The 18,469-nt window shown below is 39.7% G+C and overlaps 1 protein-coding gene across 3 annotated transcripts in view; it reads right to left on the minus strand.

Moving 5' to 3' along the window:
- LOC125456211 (polypyrimidine tract-binding protein 2) overlaps nucleotides 1-18,469 on the minus strand; it is a 60,873-nt gene that overhangs the window by 3,953 nt on the left and 38,451 nt on the right. For all 3 annotated transcript variants that reach the window (XM_048539107.2, XM_048539106.2, XM_048539108.2), the window contains exons 9-14: nucleotides 7,850-7,930; nucleotides 6,490-6,596; nucleotides 2,072-2,105; nucleotides 1,568-1,660; nucleotides 1,267-1,483; nucleotides 1,091-1,168 (exon numbers count right to left, since the gene is read on the minus strand). In XM_048539107.2, the coding sequence (XP_048395064.1) occupies nucleotides 1,091-1,168; nucleotides 1,267-1,483; nucleotides 1,568-1,660; nucleotides 2,072-2,105; nucleotides 6,490-6,596; nucleotides 7,850-7,930 (610 nt within the window). The remainder of the gene's footprint in view (nucleotides 1-1,090; nucleotides 1,169-1,266; nucleotides 1,484-1,567; nucleotides 1,661-2,071; nucleotides 2,106-6,489; nucleotides 6,597-7,849; nucleotides 7,931-18,469) is intronic.

Here is an 18,469-nt window from a genome sequence, read left to right on the forward strand (position 1 = left end):
ATTAGAGAACTCAAATAAACTTCCCTTTGAAAAAAATCCCCTTTTCCAGCACCTCCACCGCCTGCCACAAACCAGATTCATCCCTCCCATTGGTCAATCAAGTGATACCCACTACCAGTGTCCACCCACAACCACCATTCCACTACCTTACATCCCCCCGCCTCTTATCTTCAGGAATGGATGTGGGGGTAGGGGGAGCTGAACGGTAACACACAAAACATCGACTTCTCCTCCTCCAGATGCTGCCTGGCTTGCTGTGTTTTTCTAGCTTCCTGTTGGTCTACCTTGAATTCCAGTATTTGCAGGATTTTTTGGTTAAGAACAAAAACACTATTCTGGGAGGTTAGGAGAAGAGTAGTAGTGTGGGAAACACCACAATCTCCAACAATCAGTGGAGAAATAGGCTATTTCAGAAACACGGTTGTGTAAGGTGTATCATTTAAGCATGTGCTTTTAGAACCAGAGAAACTGATATAATGGATTAGAGTTTTTTCAAGGTGTAGGGTGTGGAGAAGTAGTAGAAGCAGCTGAGGGAATCAATTAACAAAACATTTCTTGATATCCTACCAGAAGCAAACAGACAAGTAAAAAAGGGTCTGGGCAGAGAAGGAAAGAATTGTGATAGGCCATAAGAATCAGACGAGTTGAAATTGGAAGGAAAGTTGATTATATACACTCAAATTCAAGACAAGAGCATGAAATAGCACTTATACAGTCAGCAATAAACTGGAAAGAGGTGAATGGAGGTGCACAGAGTAGAGCTGGAGTTTTGTAACTCAGATATTTCCAGGACTGAAACAGACACACAACTTCATTTTGCAGAAGTGAAATGAATGTAACGTGAAATTGTATAATGAGGGAACAAGTTCAGCAAGGCAAAGAAAGGAGGTGGTTGATGGAAGCTATTGAGCTTCTGTTCGAAAGAAGTACAGTGCCCTCAGACCACCCAATGGGAGACTTAGAGCAACCAGACAAGAATGGGGAAGCGGAGTCAGTTAATGAGATGCTGTTCAGCAGAGAAGTAAGGAAGGCCGATGTGACATTAGAATAGTATGCTGGTTTCAAATGACATTCACAGAAGACGACTTACTGGAAGAATTTAAAGCCCTTCACTTTGCCACCAGTGTTTGTAAAAAGTATCTTGAGATTATCTTCAGTAATTGAAGGTCTGTGAAACATTAAATCAGAGGATTAAAAACTTTGCCCCACAATCATCAAGTTAATTTCTTGATAAAACTGACTACCACTACACTTCAAATGACTTACGGAATATTTGAAAGATGAAGAGTAGCAGAGGGAGGAAATATATTCTGGAAATTCTTTGATCCAGGTTTTTTGAAACGATGAAGTGGAGAATTAGTAAAATCTTTTGTCAATCCTTGATCATCCAGACCCTCTCGAGGTAGCTGCACTGTCTGGTGTTTGGACAGTGTGACACGGATAATCTTTCCATACATTTTCTGCCCATTTAAGTGGCTCATGGCTAAAAGTAAAGACTTAATTTTATCAAGTGCGTTTTCTAAGCACAACGGAAGGAAAATTATTGCAAATGCATATAGAATCTTACCCAACTGTGCCTGGTTCACATCAGTCATTTGTACAAGAGCACTATCTTTTTTATTGTATAAAATCTTCACACGCTGCACATCACCATAAACACCTTTTGCACAGTGAGAGTTAAGAAAAATAAAGTTATGCACAGGCTAATTTTGACAAATAACAATTATTGATAGATCAATAGAACATACAGATCAGACATCAATGTGAACAAAGTTTTGACATCCAAAATAAGTACAACAAATCAAGATTTAGCACAGTGATTATCTGAAGAGAAAAGTCCTGGTAAAATCCCTCAAAGCTAAAATGTGAAGTGATACTAAAGAACATGCAAAATAATTTTTAAGCATGCATTACCATAAATAAAATAGCATCTATGGAGAGAATTACAGCAAAAGAAAAAGTAGCAGAAGATTATCTACTTATCTATAAGCCGAACTGCTAGCTATAAATAAGAATTAAGGTGAAAATTTTTAAATCAATAATAAAAAGTATAGTGCTAACGATAACATACCGAAGAGGGTAAACAGACTTTGGGGCGTAACCATCTTTAGAAGGAGAGAAGAGCAAGCAGCGTAAGACAGGAAGAGAGAAGAATCGAGGAAGAGCGGAGATGAACAGATCATCCATAACGAAGGGTGGTTCCCGCAGAATGGTGAGGTGGTCATGGATCATGGTTCAAGGCAGTTAATTGGGGCAAGTTGGTCCGAGGAACATTTTGTTCAAGCACATAAGCATGAACACAGGGAAGAAGGTAGGGACGGGGCAGAAAGAGGATTGGTATTGGGAGGGTTGGGAAATGTGAAACAAATACACAGGGTCAGAAAGGGGGATGGGATGGGTTGGGGTGGAGCAATGCAGAAGAAAACAAGGAGAGGGAAACAAAACAAAAATAAATATATAGGTCAGTACACAGGAAATGCAAGGAATTTGGTCAGAAAATGGCTGGTTCATGTACTTTACAAGAAAATAGAGTTGAATGCAGTCACCCAAGACAAAAAAAACATGGGCAAAATACATTTATAAATCGAAGAATTACAATATTTATATTACATGAAAACAAACAAAAACAAAATCATGCACAAAAAAACCTTGAACTTGGAAGTTAACTGCAGTGTCATGGTGAGGTATGAAATGCAGGCAAATAAATATTGTAGAGGCTAATTCAAACATTACACTTAGCATGCAGAAGTACAGCATGAAGAAAGTTTTTAAAATGTTACCAAATAGGTTTCCATCATTTAAAACTATACAAAAGTTAATTTGAAATTTTATAATTGTAAACTGAACCTTGGGCAACTTCTCCCGTGAAGTGCTCAGATACAAGCCACATTTCATACCAGCTTTTGCTAAAGCCAAAATGAAAATAGAGGTATAAGTAGATCATTTGAGGACAAAAGCCCAAGAACCAGCGTTTTACATAATACAAAAGATTTGCACAGTGAAAGAACATGTTGAGATACAACAAACCAAGGTTATCAAGGAAGAAAAAGAACAAAAAAAAGTGGGAAAAAAAGTGTCTCAAGTTCTTTGGAAAGTACCTTTAAGAAAGGCAACAAAGCAAAGTTTATACAGAAAGCAAGATCCCATGGCAAACAATATATGCAAGCACGAGAACTAAGCAGTTAAGACTACACAACTGCACAGAATTTTGCAGTGAAAAAAAGGTTATTTAGCAAAACTGACATATCAATGTTGATATACAACAAAAACCTCATCTCAAATTTTCATCTTACACCATCAACATTCTTCTATTCCATTCACCATCTTATACTCATATGCATGTAAACAGGTGTACGTATATGGCAATACCTCAACTGCTGTAGGTGGCAGGGAGTTGCACATTTTCTCCAAGTAAACAAATTCCCAGATTCTTCATAGGACTGATTAGGAATTATATTTACGCCCCAAGTGTTGGACTGCTACACATTTGGACATTTCTCCATTTCTATCCTATTGAGCCAATTTATAATCTTAAAAGACCAACTCCATAACAAACAAGGCCCAGACTGTTCTGTCGTTTGCTAGTTGTGCCCTCTTAATTCAAATATCGCCCTTGCAAATTTGAGTGCTCTTAAGAACTCTATATTTTTGAAGATGAAGAGCAGAATTATATTTCAAGTACACCAAAATTTCCAGTATCTAATACCTCTCAAACCTCAGTGGTCCACTAACTAACATCTTTGAATCCTCCCACACTCATAACCAAATGCTCACTTCAGTAACTAGATGGCCTTCCATTACTAACAGGCATCCGAGGATTGTCAGATAACATTGTAAAGACATTCTGATGAAAGCAGCTAGGTGAATGCCGAGTGCTGTTGGGTAACTTCATTTCGTGATTTAGTGTAGGTGCTGGAAGAGGGAGAGCAAAAGTCACTGTTTGTCCTCCATGGTTTGATAGGACCTAAACTCATCATAGTTCTTCACTGCCATCGTTTGAACTACTTTGAAATAACAAGATTGAAACTCATCCTACCATTTTGAGTAAATACAAGAAGAAATTACTGATTGTCGCACATGACAAATATGGAGGGTTGGGAAAGCTAGGGAGAAGGCTATTTCTACATTATTGCTACAATGCCAAATTTACGTCAGTACATTCACAAACCACAGACAAATGTTTTAATTACTTATTGGGAGTTATGGCCACAAACAAACACAAAACAGCACGCATTACACAATTTATAAGCCTCTTCGCCACCCAGCATTTTTGATTTACTGGCAACATAGTTCTGGTGCATACTAGATAACTAGTATTCTACAGCGGTCCAGTTTCCTCTTGACTTTTGCTCTCCTAAATCTATCCAAGTTGTTTGCTTGCAATTCTTAAGGCTTTTTACAATTAAATTTACAAACCTACACACCCAGGAAGCTTTTCTATAATTCAGATTCGATTTTCCTAGAAATACAATCCTTCTTATTTGGATTAAAATTTACATTATATCTACGTTCAAATGAACATGTCATCTCGCATTTGGGCGGTGTGCAACACTAGCTTGATCAGAATTTGTTCATTAATTGCCCTTGAGCAGGTGGAGCCATGTTTTTCAACCTCTGCAGTCTACCTAGTGTAGGTGCACTGAATCCTGCTTGAATCCATTACAACGCAATGAAGGAAACATAGCTCCGAGGTGGAAAGGGGTCTGCCTGGGAGAACATAGCGTATTCCCTTGCATCTGCTGCCTTCATACTTCAAAAACGTGGAGGCTGCAGATTTGAAAGATGTAACAAAGGAAGCTTGGTGAATTGTTGTTATGCATTTTGTAAGTGGAATACATTTCTACTTGGCATACCAGTAATGGAAGGTGCGAATATTTAAATTAGTTAATGATATGTAGATCAAGTGGGCCACGTTGTCTATAATGGCATGTCAGGCCTTGATTATCTTTAGAGCTGCACTCATCCAGGCTGTCATTTTCCTGACTTGTGCCTTGTTGGAGAAAGGCAGCCCTTTGGGATTAACTTGCATGCTACAGACGCACTACTTGTTGACAGATCGATAAATTGAGGACATTGATGGTACAGGCTCAGCAATAGTAATATGGTTGAATGTCAAGGACAGATGGTTAGATTTTTGCCCATTCAAGACCCTCAATGCCTGGAATTAGCATGGCATGGATGTCACATGTCAGTTTTGAGCCCAAGTACCAATGGTGGCTGGGTCTTGATGCATGCAAGCACAAATAGTATCCGTATTTGAGGAATTGCAAAATTACACTGACACTGCAAATGTCAGCAAACATTCCCACTCCTGAACTTAAGTTAGAGGGAAACTCATTGATGAAGCAGTTTAAGATGGTTAGGCCTAGGACACGATTCTCAGGAACCCACCTATTGTGATAATCCTCAAGTTATGACAATTGGCCCTCCATCAAACACAACCATCTTCCTGTGCTACATTAGAATCCAACTTACTTTCAACTGATTTTGATTCTGCTTTGGTCCCATTACATTTCACTCGGTCAACATGTTGCTTTGACTTCACGGTCAGTCACCTCACCCCTGGAATTTAGCTCTTTTGTCTATGTTTGGATCAAAGTCATAAATTAGGTCTGGAGCCAAGCTAGAACCTAAACTGTATCAGTGTACAGGCTATTGTTAAGTACAAGTTGATAGTACAGTCAACAACACCTGTCACTTTGGTGATAGAGAGCAGACTAATGGGATGTCAGCTGATCCAAGTGGATTGATACTTTTTTTGCAGACAAGATATAATTGGGCAATTTTCCATAGTTCTGATAAATACAGCTACAATAGTAGCATCAGAACAGCTTGGGTAAGATATAGCTGGTTCTAGGGTGTGCCTACAGAACAAAACTAAGATGTTTAGGCCCATGGCTTTTATTATAGTCAGTACCCTCCCTTTTTCATGATCAGTAACACTGAGACAAGCATTCTGCAACTTTATTTCTGTTTTGATATGGCACTAAAAAGGCAATGACATGAGTGGAGAGTAAAATGTTAAAGGCAAAATGAACCACTTACTAACAGTTTTATTAATTCCAGAATTATTCTACCTATCATCTATGCACAAAAATACAGACTGTAAAAGAAAAGCAGAGTAGTCTCAATTTCCATACATTTGAGGCTCTCCTTTCATACTTGCCAAGATTAATTTCCAACACAGTAATCGGAACTGACAGACTTTATTAATACAATGCAGACAACTAGAACGAAAGCCCCCATCTTATTGCCATTATTTTCCACCTAATTGCAACTGGCTAATAACGCTCATGAATACCAGGCATTTATTCAATCATATACATTTTGATTCTATACTAGTGGGTAGAACATGAAATACACACATGGGAACAGAATACCAAGACACTTGATAAGGAAGACAAACAAATGTTAGAACAATTTAATGAGATCAATGTACTCGGAACAGAAGTATGAAGCAAAAGATTTCTGAAAGAAATAAATTATTACCTCGTCATTCAGATTGCTAACCAGAAGGACACTGTGGTTGGCAGAAGCTACTCCAGACATTGCTACACGACCAGGCATAGCCAATGGGCTCAGAGATCCTGGAACAGCTACAAGACATCAAATAGTTTAAAATAAATCAATACTAGTTACATGGAAGTAAACATTCCATAAATGGTTACTAGATTACTGCAATTGGCAGTGGTCCCAGAGGTAGGTTACCAAAACTTGGCAGAATTGCTACTGCAAGTGACAATTTGTATTAAGCGGAGTATGGGCTGAGCTAGTCACTACAGTTCTCAATGAGCAAGTAAGACTGCTCACATCTACTACTGAAGATCATGAATGAGTCAAGACCACAAAGGAGGAGTTAGGTGGTACTTGTGAAACTTCAGCTCATACTAAGTTTCTGTTCAGTCATAGTGGGTAAATAGAAACCAATGGCAAAGAGGGTGAATAATTAACAAAAACTGAGCGGTGACAATGGGACAAATTCTCTCAAAATCACAAGTTAATTCCTGTAAAGACAGTATGGTCATCCAGCATCCTCTCTCCACTGATCAACACCTCATAAGAAATTCTAGTTCCTAGCAATTTACTGGAGACAAAACATCAGTAATACAATTTCCTTAGATAAAGGACCTGTACTAGCACCCAGAATATAAAAATGCGCATGCAAAATTTTAGCTGTGCTGTGTTTAGAAAGTTTAATCAACAAAATTTCTGCCAGGTCCAGCGTGGTAATTGCTTCTGTATGATTAATCCATTCTACAGATTTATGCTACGATGCTTTGTAGTCCTAAGTATTGCTCAGTACAAACATCAGAAGTTCCAATTCCATTTAATCCAAAAATTACATGGGGAAATACCAAAGTAAGCTGCAAAAGGCTTAATTTTCTACACACTCAGTTTTACACCTCCCTTATTTATAGCAAAAAGTGTTTTACTTTTGCTTTATTCATTCATGGACGGTGCGTGTGGGCGGCGGCAGCAGGCACTGACTCGGCCAGCATTTGTTACCCACCTGTACTTGCCCTGGAGGTGGTGGTGGTGAGCTACTTTCTTGAACCGCGACAATCCATGCGCTGAAGATAGACCCACAACTGATAGGGAGAATGGGCCATGATTCTGACCCAGCAACACAGAGGAACAGCATTATATTTCCAAATCAGGATGAGTGGCTTGGTGAGGAATTTACAGATGGTAGTGCTCCCATTTATCTGCTGCCTGTGTCTTTTTAAATGGAAGTATTTTAGGATGGATTTGGAAGGTGCTGTCCGAGGAGTCTAGGTGAATTTGGTATAATAACTTGGGTGAAATGCAGGTACAATTTACTAATCAAAATTATTGATGCAACTCTAACCTGCAGTCTGTGCAAAGCTTAATGAAGTTGGAAACCCAGAGCTTCCACTGTATGGACTGGACATCATTCCTGCAGGGGTACCTTAAAGTGGAAGGCAAAAACAAAAATCAACTCAATTTGCTTTCAATCTTCACTTAATTGTGTAATTTTTAAATGACATGCATGTGCCAATTCAAGTAGTAACTGTAGGTCAAACATACACATAATGCACAACAAATTTAGAGAGTTATAGAAACATACAGCATGGAAACAGGCCCTTCAGTCCAATTCATCCGTGCTGATCAGATATTCTGAAACAATCTAGTTACATTTAGCCAATATCCCTCAACTTTTCCTATTCATACACCCATCCAGATGTCTTTTAAATGTTATAATTGTACCAGCCTGCTCCACCTCTTCTGGCAGCTCATTCCATACATGCACTACCTTTGCATGAAGCTGTCTCTGAGACCACTTTTAAATCTTTCACCTCACCCCTTAAAATCCTATGGCCTCTAGTTTTGGACACCCCTACTCTGGGAAAAAGACCTCGGCTATTCACCCTATATCCATGCCCCTCACGATTATAAAAACTTTTAAGGTTACCACTCAGCCACCGATGTTCCTGGAGAAACAGGCTCAGCCTATTTAATCTCTCCCTTCAGCACAAACCCTCTGACCCTGCCAACATCCTTGTGAATGTTTTCTGAAACCTTGCAAGTCTAACAACGGCTCTTCTACAGCGGGGAGACCAAACAGAACAGAATGCAATATTCCAAAAGTGGTTTAACCAATGGCCTCCCAACTACTACACTCAATGCAATGACCAATAAAGGCATTTTTACCAAATGCCTTATTCACTATCCTGTCTACCTCTAATTTCTAAGAAATTTGAACCTGCACCCCAGTGTCTCTGTTCAGCAAAGGTCCCCAGGACTTTACCATTAAGAGTACATGCCTTGATTTGCCCTACCAAAACGTAGCACCTCATGTTTATCTAAACTAAACTCCTTCTGCCACTCTTCGGCTCATCTGATCAAGGTCCAGTTGTACTCAGAAGTAACCTTCTTTACTGTTGATCTTATAGGGCTTATTGTTAAATATATACTTTTCACTATAAGCCTCAATTTGATATTTCCCCAGAAACACATTTAGTTACCTTCCGTACCTAATTATACTACTGGCTTCCATGACTTTCTTGGGAACAAGTTGCACAATGTAAATCTTCATAGAATCCCTATAGTGTGGGGACAGACCCTTCGGCCTAACAAGTCCACACCAACCCTCAGAATTCCACCCAGACCCATCCTGCTGTAACCCTCCTAATCTACACATCGGTCAGTACGGCAGGCAATTCTGAGCACCCAGAGAAAACCCACACAGACATAGGGTGAATGTGCAAACTACACAGAGTCACCTAAGGGTGGAATCAAACCCGGGTTCCGGGTGCTGTAAAGCTGCCGTGCTAAATCGCTGTGCCACCAAGCTGCCCTTGTCTAAGATATTTCTAAAAAAAAAATCAAACTCCATGTTTTAACCAGTTGAAGAACCTCTCAAAAGGACATAGCTTTTGTGGTTGATCACTCAGTCTCTCACTGTCCAAAAAGATTTACCACAAATGTGAAGTCTAAACATCTACGTGTAATGAACAGAATAAATAAATTGTAACTTGCATCACTATGACCCTTCAGAAAATCAATGTGAATCCACAACTGCTGATGCTTAAAATCAGGAATAAATAAAATTCTACACTATGTAGTTGATTGAAAGTTTTTTTTTATTAGTTAAGAACATACTTTATCCTTTTTATTAGACTAACAGAAATGGATCAAAGTTAGATAAATGGAGTAGAGGTATAGATCAGGATCTAATTGAGTGGAAGAAATGTCAGATGTGAATAGTCTACTTTCGTTCATACGCAGTTGCTTAAAACTGAACAATTCTTAGAATAAATTTTACGTGAAGTTCTCTACGAAATAAAATAACTCAACATTTAAATTATATTCTTTTGACAATATAAATCTTAAAACATATTCAGGACAGATTAAGCAATTCAAAACTGGCATCCATTAAATACTGTGAATCATTACAATTTATTCAACTACTTTCTTTAACTTCATTACCACTTGTCAACCCTCAAGCAAATTCATTAAACTGGAATCCTTCACTCACCACTCCTCTTCTGGCTTGTTCTCCCCAAACAACACTCCTCTACACATCTGCTAAGTAACAAAATTCCACAAGCATTATGAAACCAATCAGGCTGTACCTTACTTGTCATTCCATTGCAACTCATTCAATGCAGCACTGCCCATCTTCCAGCTTGGTACCCCACGCGGAGCAACCCTCCTGAGCAGCATCTACTGGCTAACATCTGTTGGATCAAGGAATAGGAGGAACGGCAAGCTTCTTCTATTCGCTCGTTATCTGGTGTTGTTGATTGATTAGCATCTACTACCTGTCCCTAGCTGCCCTTCTTTAACAATTGCAGTCTGTGCTGTAGACCAGCAACACGTTCTAGAACCGAATTCCAAGATCATGACCCAGGAACAGTGAAGGAATGGCGATAAGTTTTCAAATCCAGATGGCAGGTGACTTGGAGGCGGAAATTGTAGTCAGTCTTAACCTGCTGTCTTTGTCCTTCAAAGATATGTGATGTGATCACTGGTTTGGAAATATGCTAGGGAGCCATGATAAACCACCAGCTGTACCATATCCACACTGCTGTGTCTATGTATCAAACACATAGACAAATCACTTAGTTATATTAAGTGTACCACAAACAAAAAACTACTTTCTTCCTTCAACCTGACGAATCCAACTCCCATGACTACGTCTTCCCTTCCACCTTTTCTTGCAGATGACTTTATCTGGCTTGCCTTTAAATGCAATGCTAATTCCTTTAAACATTGGGAAAGAGACTCAAAATTTCCTTTGGAAATATTAGACAGCATAACACCTAGATCTGATCTCTTTGCAAAGGAAAACCTTTAAAGTACAGGCTTGCTTCAATCAGGACAGCTTTGTTTTCTAGAATACAGCCTCAGTCTGTTCAAACTTTCCCCAACAGATATGGTCTCTCAGTGGTAATCTTGGTAATTATGTTGCGTATCTTCTCCATTGCTTCTTCAAATTTTCTGGAAAAAGATCAGAACTGCTCACAGTGCCAGCTACTATTTCTCTCAAAACCTCTATACTTAAAGTAGTGCTTAAAAGTGGGTGAAACGGCATGATTCCCTTGAATGATGTGAGTAAAGTAGTTCTAGATGCTGCTCCTCTGTGCTATTTCATCACTAGCTTGCAAACAGTCTATGGTCCCATCATTCTTTTTACCAAAATATACACACCACACTTTTAGTAGTTAATTTATCAATTACACATCCCACAAGTAATTTAACATCTTTCCACATTTTATTGCAGTCAGCCTGCATTAAATCAGAACACCATTCTTCTCACAACTTGTTGCACAAATTTTGAAATTGTGTCCCCAATTCCAAGCCAGATCATGTACTTAAACAATGAAAACTGGTCCCAACCGGATTCCAGGCAGTCCATCATTCATCTTGTAGCTTAGTAACTTGCTTTAACCCAACACTTTTCTGGTCAGCTTGCAATCAATTCTTTCTTGTCCTATTTCAATACGCTCTGTCTTTAGTTAGAATCCCTTTAAAATGGATACTTTTTAAAAGAAAAATCAACCTCTCATATGTTATGACTTAAATTTTGTGACAGGTGGGACCTGAACCAAGGCTTCCAGGTTCAGAGGCAGGGGCACTATCGCTGTGCTACAAGAGCACTTCTAAATTAGCATAAAATACATTTCCAGAAGGGCTGCACCCGAGATCAGTTATATACAAACAGACTAATCACTGCACCCCTTTAGCTCATTCACTGCTGCGCTTTTGAGGAAAGCCTTGGTAAATGAAGAGCTCTCAGATCAAGCTACAGAGTACTGCAACTTTAGGTGATTTCCTCACATCCCCATCAATTCTCCTAACCCTTACTTAAAATCTATGCCCCCGGTTACTGATCCTGCTAACAAGGGGAAAGGATCTTCCATCTACCTTTTCTACACCTCTCTATTTTACACATGCATAATCCAGCAACCACACACTGTCAGCATATACAAGTCAACATACCTTAATGCACTATCAATCTCCTTTTAAAGCTGAGTTAAGGGTGGAACAGAACAAAAAGATGCAAAAATTCAACAATTGTTAACCCAAGAATACAATAATTCTGCACATCTTTGGGTATTATTTTACACTCGAGTGCAAGAGAAAATAATACATGCCATAGGATAAGATTGAGGGCTGGGTCTGGATGGGATGCTCTGAGGGTTGCTCTTCAGAGGATCACTGTGGATTCAATGGGCCGAACGGCTTCCTTCCACATTGCAGGGTTCTTTGATTCTTTTCTAGTCCAAAATATTTATCAACTAATTTCTAAAATATATTCACCAAATTATTAAATAAATGAACCAGATTAGCTAGACATGGAGGAGTAGACCACAGTGAAAAAATGCCAATGGTAAAGAGAAACCACGGGAAATCGGTAGCAGAGTTGGCCATTCGGTCCAGAACATGTGCCACCATTCAACAGGATTGAGATTGTTTCTCAATCTCAATGCCAGAATCCTGCATTCTCCCCATAACTCTCAATACCTTCAGTGCCTAGAAATTCATTTATTTTAAGATATTCAGAGATTTGGTCTCCACTACATTAAAATTTCACTGGGTCAGTGAAAAAACCTCTCTCCTCTCTGTCCAAACTTCTAACTCGAGACTGTGACCTGTTCTTCGAGAAACTGTTGCCAGAGGATCCTCAACCTTGTACCTCGTCTGTCCAGTAGTATGAGAATTATATACTTTTCAAATAAAATCTCTCATTCTTCTAAATTCTACCTGAATGACTGTAAATGTGTGTTGTGGGACCTGGGCATCTTTGTGCATCAGTCGCTCAAGGTAAGCATACAGGCGCAGCAGGCAGTAAAGCAGGCAAAATGGTACGTTGGCCTTCATTGTGAAGAGTTTTGAGTACAGGGCAGGGATGTGTTGTAGCAGTTACACAGGATCTTGGTGAGAATATCATGTGCAGTTTTGGTTTCCTTTTGGAAGAAGGATGCTGTTGCTCTCAAGGAAGTGCAGCGATGATTTATTGGGGGATGGCAGGTCTTGCATATGACGAGAGATTGACTAGGTTGGAATTGTTTTCACTAGAGTTCAGACAAGGTGTGTTGGGGGGGGGGGGGGCGTTGGGGAGAGATCTCAAACACTGAAAATTCAAACAGGACTGGACAGGGTAGATGCAGGGAAGACATTCCCTTTGGTGGGTTCCAGAAGCAGGGGTTATTCAGGGTAGATTTAGGACAGAGATAAGGAGCCATTTCTTCAAAGAATGGTGAGCTTGTAGAATTCATTACTACAGAAAGTAGGTAATGCGAAAACACAATGTATTTAGAAGATGACTAGATATAGCACTTGCGGCAAATGGGATCAAAAGGTTGTGGGGAGAAAGCAGGATTAGGCTATTGAGTTGGGAAATCAGCCATGATCGTGAAGAATGACACAGCAGGGTCACAGGGCCAAATAGCCTCCTCCTGCTCCTATTTTTTTATGAATAGGGGTCTAAATGACCCGCTCTCTCATACAACAAACCCAATATCACAGGCATCAGGCTGGCGAATCTTCACTGAACTCCTGTATGGCACATGCATTTTTTTCTTTTAAGGTAAGACAACTAGAAGTGCATACAACATATAAACAGTGTTCTCAAAGATTCAGGGCAGATGTATCAGGGTATCCATGCTCCTCCACTCGAATCCCCTTGCAACGAAGCCCACCATACAATTCGCCTTCTTAACTGCTTGCTACACAATCACTTTCAGCGACTGGGGCACAGACATCCAAGCCTGTTGGTCCATCAATATTTTCCAAACTATCACTGTTTAAATGATGCTATGCCTTCCTGTTGTTTTTGAAACAAAAATCATTACTTCACACCTAATCATATTGTACTGCATGCTTCATATCTGTCTACTCTTATAACCTGCCCAAATCACCTTTTTGGTGATTTGGCAGGAAGATTTTTTTTTAAAAAAAGAGAAGCAAAGCAGAATTGTGACCGCTAGCTGAAGAAGAACTTAGGTACTCTAATGACAGAGTCAAAATTAGTACGCATGCAATCAAGATGGTTAACAGGATGCTACTCCTTGTGGGAGAACACTGCATAAAGATACGGTGTTATATTTCATTTCGAGTGAGTATCGAGATCACATCTCCATTACTGCGTGCAGTTTTGGTCATCTTATTTAAGAAAGGATGTAAAGAAGTTGTAAGTTTTTCAGAGGAGGTTTACTGGATTGATAACTGGAATGAATACAGCGAGTTAAAAGGATAGGCTGTGCAGCCTGGGCTTATTTCTACTGGAGTTTCGAAAAATGAGGAGTGATTTAAGTGAAGTGTATAAGATCCTCAATGAACTTGAAAAGATATAGACTTGTGGGCGAGTCCCGTACTGGAGGACATTAGTTAGCAGGGCTAGATAGGAATTTGGAATGTGAAACAGGTCAGCCATGACTTTATTGAATAGCAGAGGAAGCTCAAGGTAATGAATAGCAGAAGAGGCCAGAGGGACTGAATAGCATGTTCTGCACTCATTTTGCATTCAATTATTAAGAATGGAACAGCAGGACATGTAGAAAATATCAATACAGTTAAATGGTTGTGAAAAAGGGAAATTGTCTTTTGACTAATTTAGAGTCATACAGCATGGAAATAGATCCTTTGGCCCAACTTGTCCATACCATGCAGTTTTCCTAAACAAAACTAGTCCTGTTTGGCTGTGTTCAGCCCATAAGCCTCTAAACCTTATTGGTGTACCTGTCCAAACGTCTTTGAGATGTTCTAAGTGTACTACTTCAGTTCTACTACTTCATGTGGTAGTTCATTCCACAAACGTGACAAAGGTGCCCCTCACAGCCTCTTTAAAACTTTCTCCCTCTCAGCTTAGATCTATGCCCTCTAGTTTTGGGGTCCCCTATTGTCAGAGACCTAGGATATTAACTTTATCTATGCCATTCATGAATTTATAAATCCTTAAAACTTGGCCTCTTACACTCCGTCTATCCAGCTCTCCTTATAACTCAAACCCTCTGTCCTGTTAATATCCTTGTAAATCTTTTGGCATCCTTTACAGTTTAACATCATCCTTCTGGGCAACCAGAATTGTACACTGTACTCCAAGTGTTGCCTTACCAATGTCCTGTACAACTATAAGATGACAGCCAAACTCCTGTACTCAATTTCTGACCAATGAAGGCAAGCGTGTCAAACACCTTCCTCATCAGCCTGTCTACTGGTGTCACCACTTTCACCTGCACCCCTAAGTCTCTGTTCAACAATACTCCCTGCAGACCTACCAGCGACTGTGCAAATTCTGCTCTGGTTTGTCTTAGCCAAATGCAACACCTCGCATTTATCTAAATTTAATTCCATCTGAGATTCCTTAGCCCACTGGCCCAGTTGATGAAATTTCCATTGTTACTCTTAGATAATAGTCTTCACTGTCCACTATTCTACCAATTTTGGTGTCATCCACAAACTTACTAATCATGCCTCCGATATTCTCAGACAAATATTTACAGAAATGAACTGCAGTGGGCCCAGCACTTAGCCTGGCAACAAACCTCTGATCACTTGCTTCCAGTCTGAACAACAACCCTCTACAATGCTCTCTGTCTCCTACCTTCAAGCTAATTTTGTTTCCAAACTGGCTAGCTCTCCCTGGATTCCATGTAGTCTACTGTTAAATCTGATGGTTTTGACAATGGAGGACCACAAAGTGATATCAAGGGCATTAAAAGGAGACAGCAATTGGAAAAAAAAAATCAGGAGAATTGTTATTTACATAACTGACCTGGATATGAATGTACATTGTACGATTGGCAAGTTTGCATCATTGAAAGCGAGGAAGATTGTCAAAAATAACAGAGGAATACTGGTCCGATGGGGAAGTGGACTCTGAATTGCATTTGCCAATCCTACACAAATAAGTGTGAAGTGTTGCACTTTGGAAAGTCAAACCAAGGTAGAGCTTATACAGTAAATGGCGAGGTACTGAGGGATGTTGTGAACAGAGGCGCCTAGGAATACAAGCGCATACTTCGTTGAAAGCGGCATCGTAGGTAGACAGGGTGATGAAGAAGGCATTTAGGATGCTAGCCTTCAGTCAAGCCACTGAATGTAGGAGTTGGGGCGTTATGCTACAGTTGTATAAGTCATTGATGATTTGGAGTCTTGCATACAGTTTTGGTTACCCTGTTACTAGAAAGACATAGTTAAACTGCAAACAGTGCAAAGAAGATCTACAAGGATGTTGCCAAGACCAGTAGGCCTGAGTTACGGGGAGAGGTTGGCAAAAAAGGACTTTATTCCTTGAAACATGGGAAAATAAGGGGCAACTTTGATGAAGGGCATAGATAGGTTGAATACACAAAGTTGTTTCCCCAGGGATGAATATTGAAAACTAGACAGCATAGAGGGGAAAAGATTAAATAAGACCTGAGGGGCAACTTCTTCATGCAGAGAGTGGTGTACAAGTGGAATCGACTGCCAGAGAAAGTGACTGCCAGAGAAAGTGATCGACAGGTACAATAGCAACATTGAAAGTAACATCCGGATAGGTACATGAATGGGAAGGATTTACACAGATATAGACCAAATGCAGGCAACTGGAACTAGCAGAGGGGACACCTTGGTCAGCATGGACCAGTTGGAGGGCAACGGGTCTGTGTCCATGCTGTATTACTCTATGACTTTGACTCTAGTTAAGTGTCATCTGCCAGAGTTCACAGCCGTCATAGAGAGAGAGAGAGAGAGAGAGAGAGAGAGAGAGAGAGAGAGAGAGGGAGAGAGGGAGAGAGGGAGAGAGGGAGAGAGAGAGAGAGGGAGAGAGAGAGAGGGAGAGAGAGAGAGAGGGAGAGGGAGAGAGAGGGAGAGGGAGAGAGAGGGAGAGGGAGAGGGAGAGGGAGAGAGAGCGCACCATTTAAGGTCACAAAGGTACCTATGGCACAGCTAGTTAATACTTCCAAAAGAAGAATTCAAAGGAGGTGTTTCTGATAAAACATTCAACAGAGAAGGCACAGAAAATTCTGAAAGACACTTAAATGTGGCTGTAATTTCAAGAGATTAAATTATTTGTGTTTCATTTTTATATCAGCGGGACTTATAATTATTAGAAAGCATACCATTAGAATGTTATTAGATTTGGGAAAAGCAGTTGGAAGGGGTTTGTTAATAATTTAGTTAGGTTACAAGTTAGATAAATAAATTGTTACTTGTTGCTTCTGTAGAGTGTCAGGGGTTTAATTTATTTAACCACTAGGAGTTGTGGAAATGGCAGATTACACCACTCTTTCCACACTTTGTGTACAAAACATACGGTGAAACTCTCCTCTAAATATTGCAGTTTTCACTTTGGTCAATGTCTGCTTAATAACAGACTGAGACTTGGGTTGGGGAACCAGACCAACCTGAACTATGAAAGGTTTAAACAGACTTGAGGATGAGAGTCCGAGAACTTTAAAACTTAAGTGAGAAGTGGAAAATCTGTTTAAATATAGTTGCTTGTTGTTGGTTAAATCAAAAGTGGGGAAATGATTGTTAACAGGTATTGGGGGGGATTCGGGGATGGGGAATGTTGAAGCCGCTTCCCAAATTTGCCAAGTAAGGTTGGAAAGACCAAAGAGTCACTCAGAATTAGTAGGCAGGCTAGAATTGGATTTAACTAGGGATAAGAAAGCTGAAACTGTAACAGAGTTAGTCAGGCATAAAATCACAAACAGTGGAGTTAGAAAACTTAAATTCCAAAGAAGAAAACGAGTTAGAAAGAGAACATAAAAGGTGGAGGTAAAGAAACGAAAATGAGAAAGAAAGGGAGAGAAGAGCCATTTTAGACAATAAAGAAAGGGAGAGAGGTTTCTTAGCTGAGCAAAAAGGAGAAGAGACAGAGTTTGAATACGAAAGTTGACAAATAGGAAAGTCAATTCAAAAAAGGACGAGATGAAGGTAGAAGGTAAGCTTAGTGGGGAGGAGAGTGACGATGAGCAAACTCCTCATAATCAAAGGCCAGGCAGGGATGCATGCAAATAATATCAAAACATGACCGAAGTTCAAAGTAGATGTCGAAGCCCTTATCACTTACTCTGAAAAATTGGCTAAACAGATGAACTGGTCAGAGTTTTATGTGGGTAATGTTAACTTAAGATAGAGTTGGCAGGCAGGGCTCGTGTGGTGTTTACAGCATTGTCAGAGGTAGTGTTGGAGCTGTGTTGTTACAGGATGATGATTATGGAATTGAAAGGCGAATCAGTTATTTTAAAAATAAACCAAAATATCCACCAGAAAAAAAATGCAACCATTAAAAAAATTAGTGTTGGTAACGTTTTAAATGTTTGCATGTAAGCAATGCATTAGAGACAATCATGTATACCGATCGCCATCCTTTGATATTTCTAGAAAGCTTCAAGGACAAAAACACTAGATTATTTTGTTGGAAGCTTATGTTACAAGCATTTAATTTATAGAGATTGGACATGTTGCAGGTCATGAAAATATTAGTGCAGTTGCTTTATCGTAGGTT

This window comes from Stegostoma tigrinum, chromosome 8 (assembly GCF_030684315.1).
Source record: "Stegostoma tigrinum isolate sSteTig4 chromosome 8, sSteTig4.hap1, whole genome shotgun sequence".
NCBI lineage: Eukaryota > Metazoa > Chordata > Chondrichthyes > Orectolobiformes > Stegostomatidae > Stegostoma > Stegostoma tigrinum.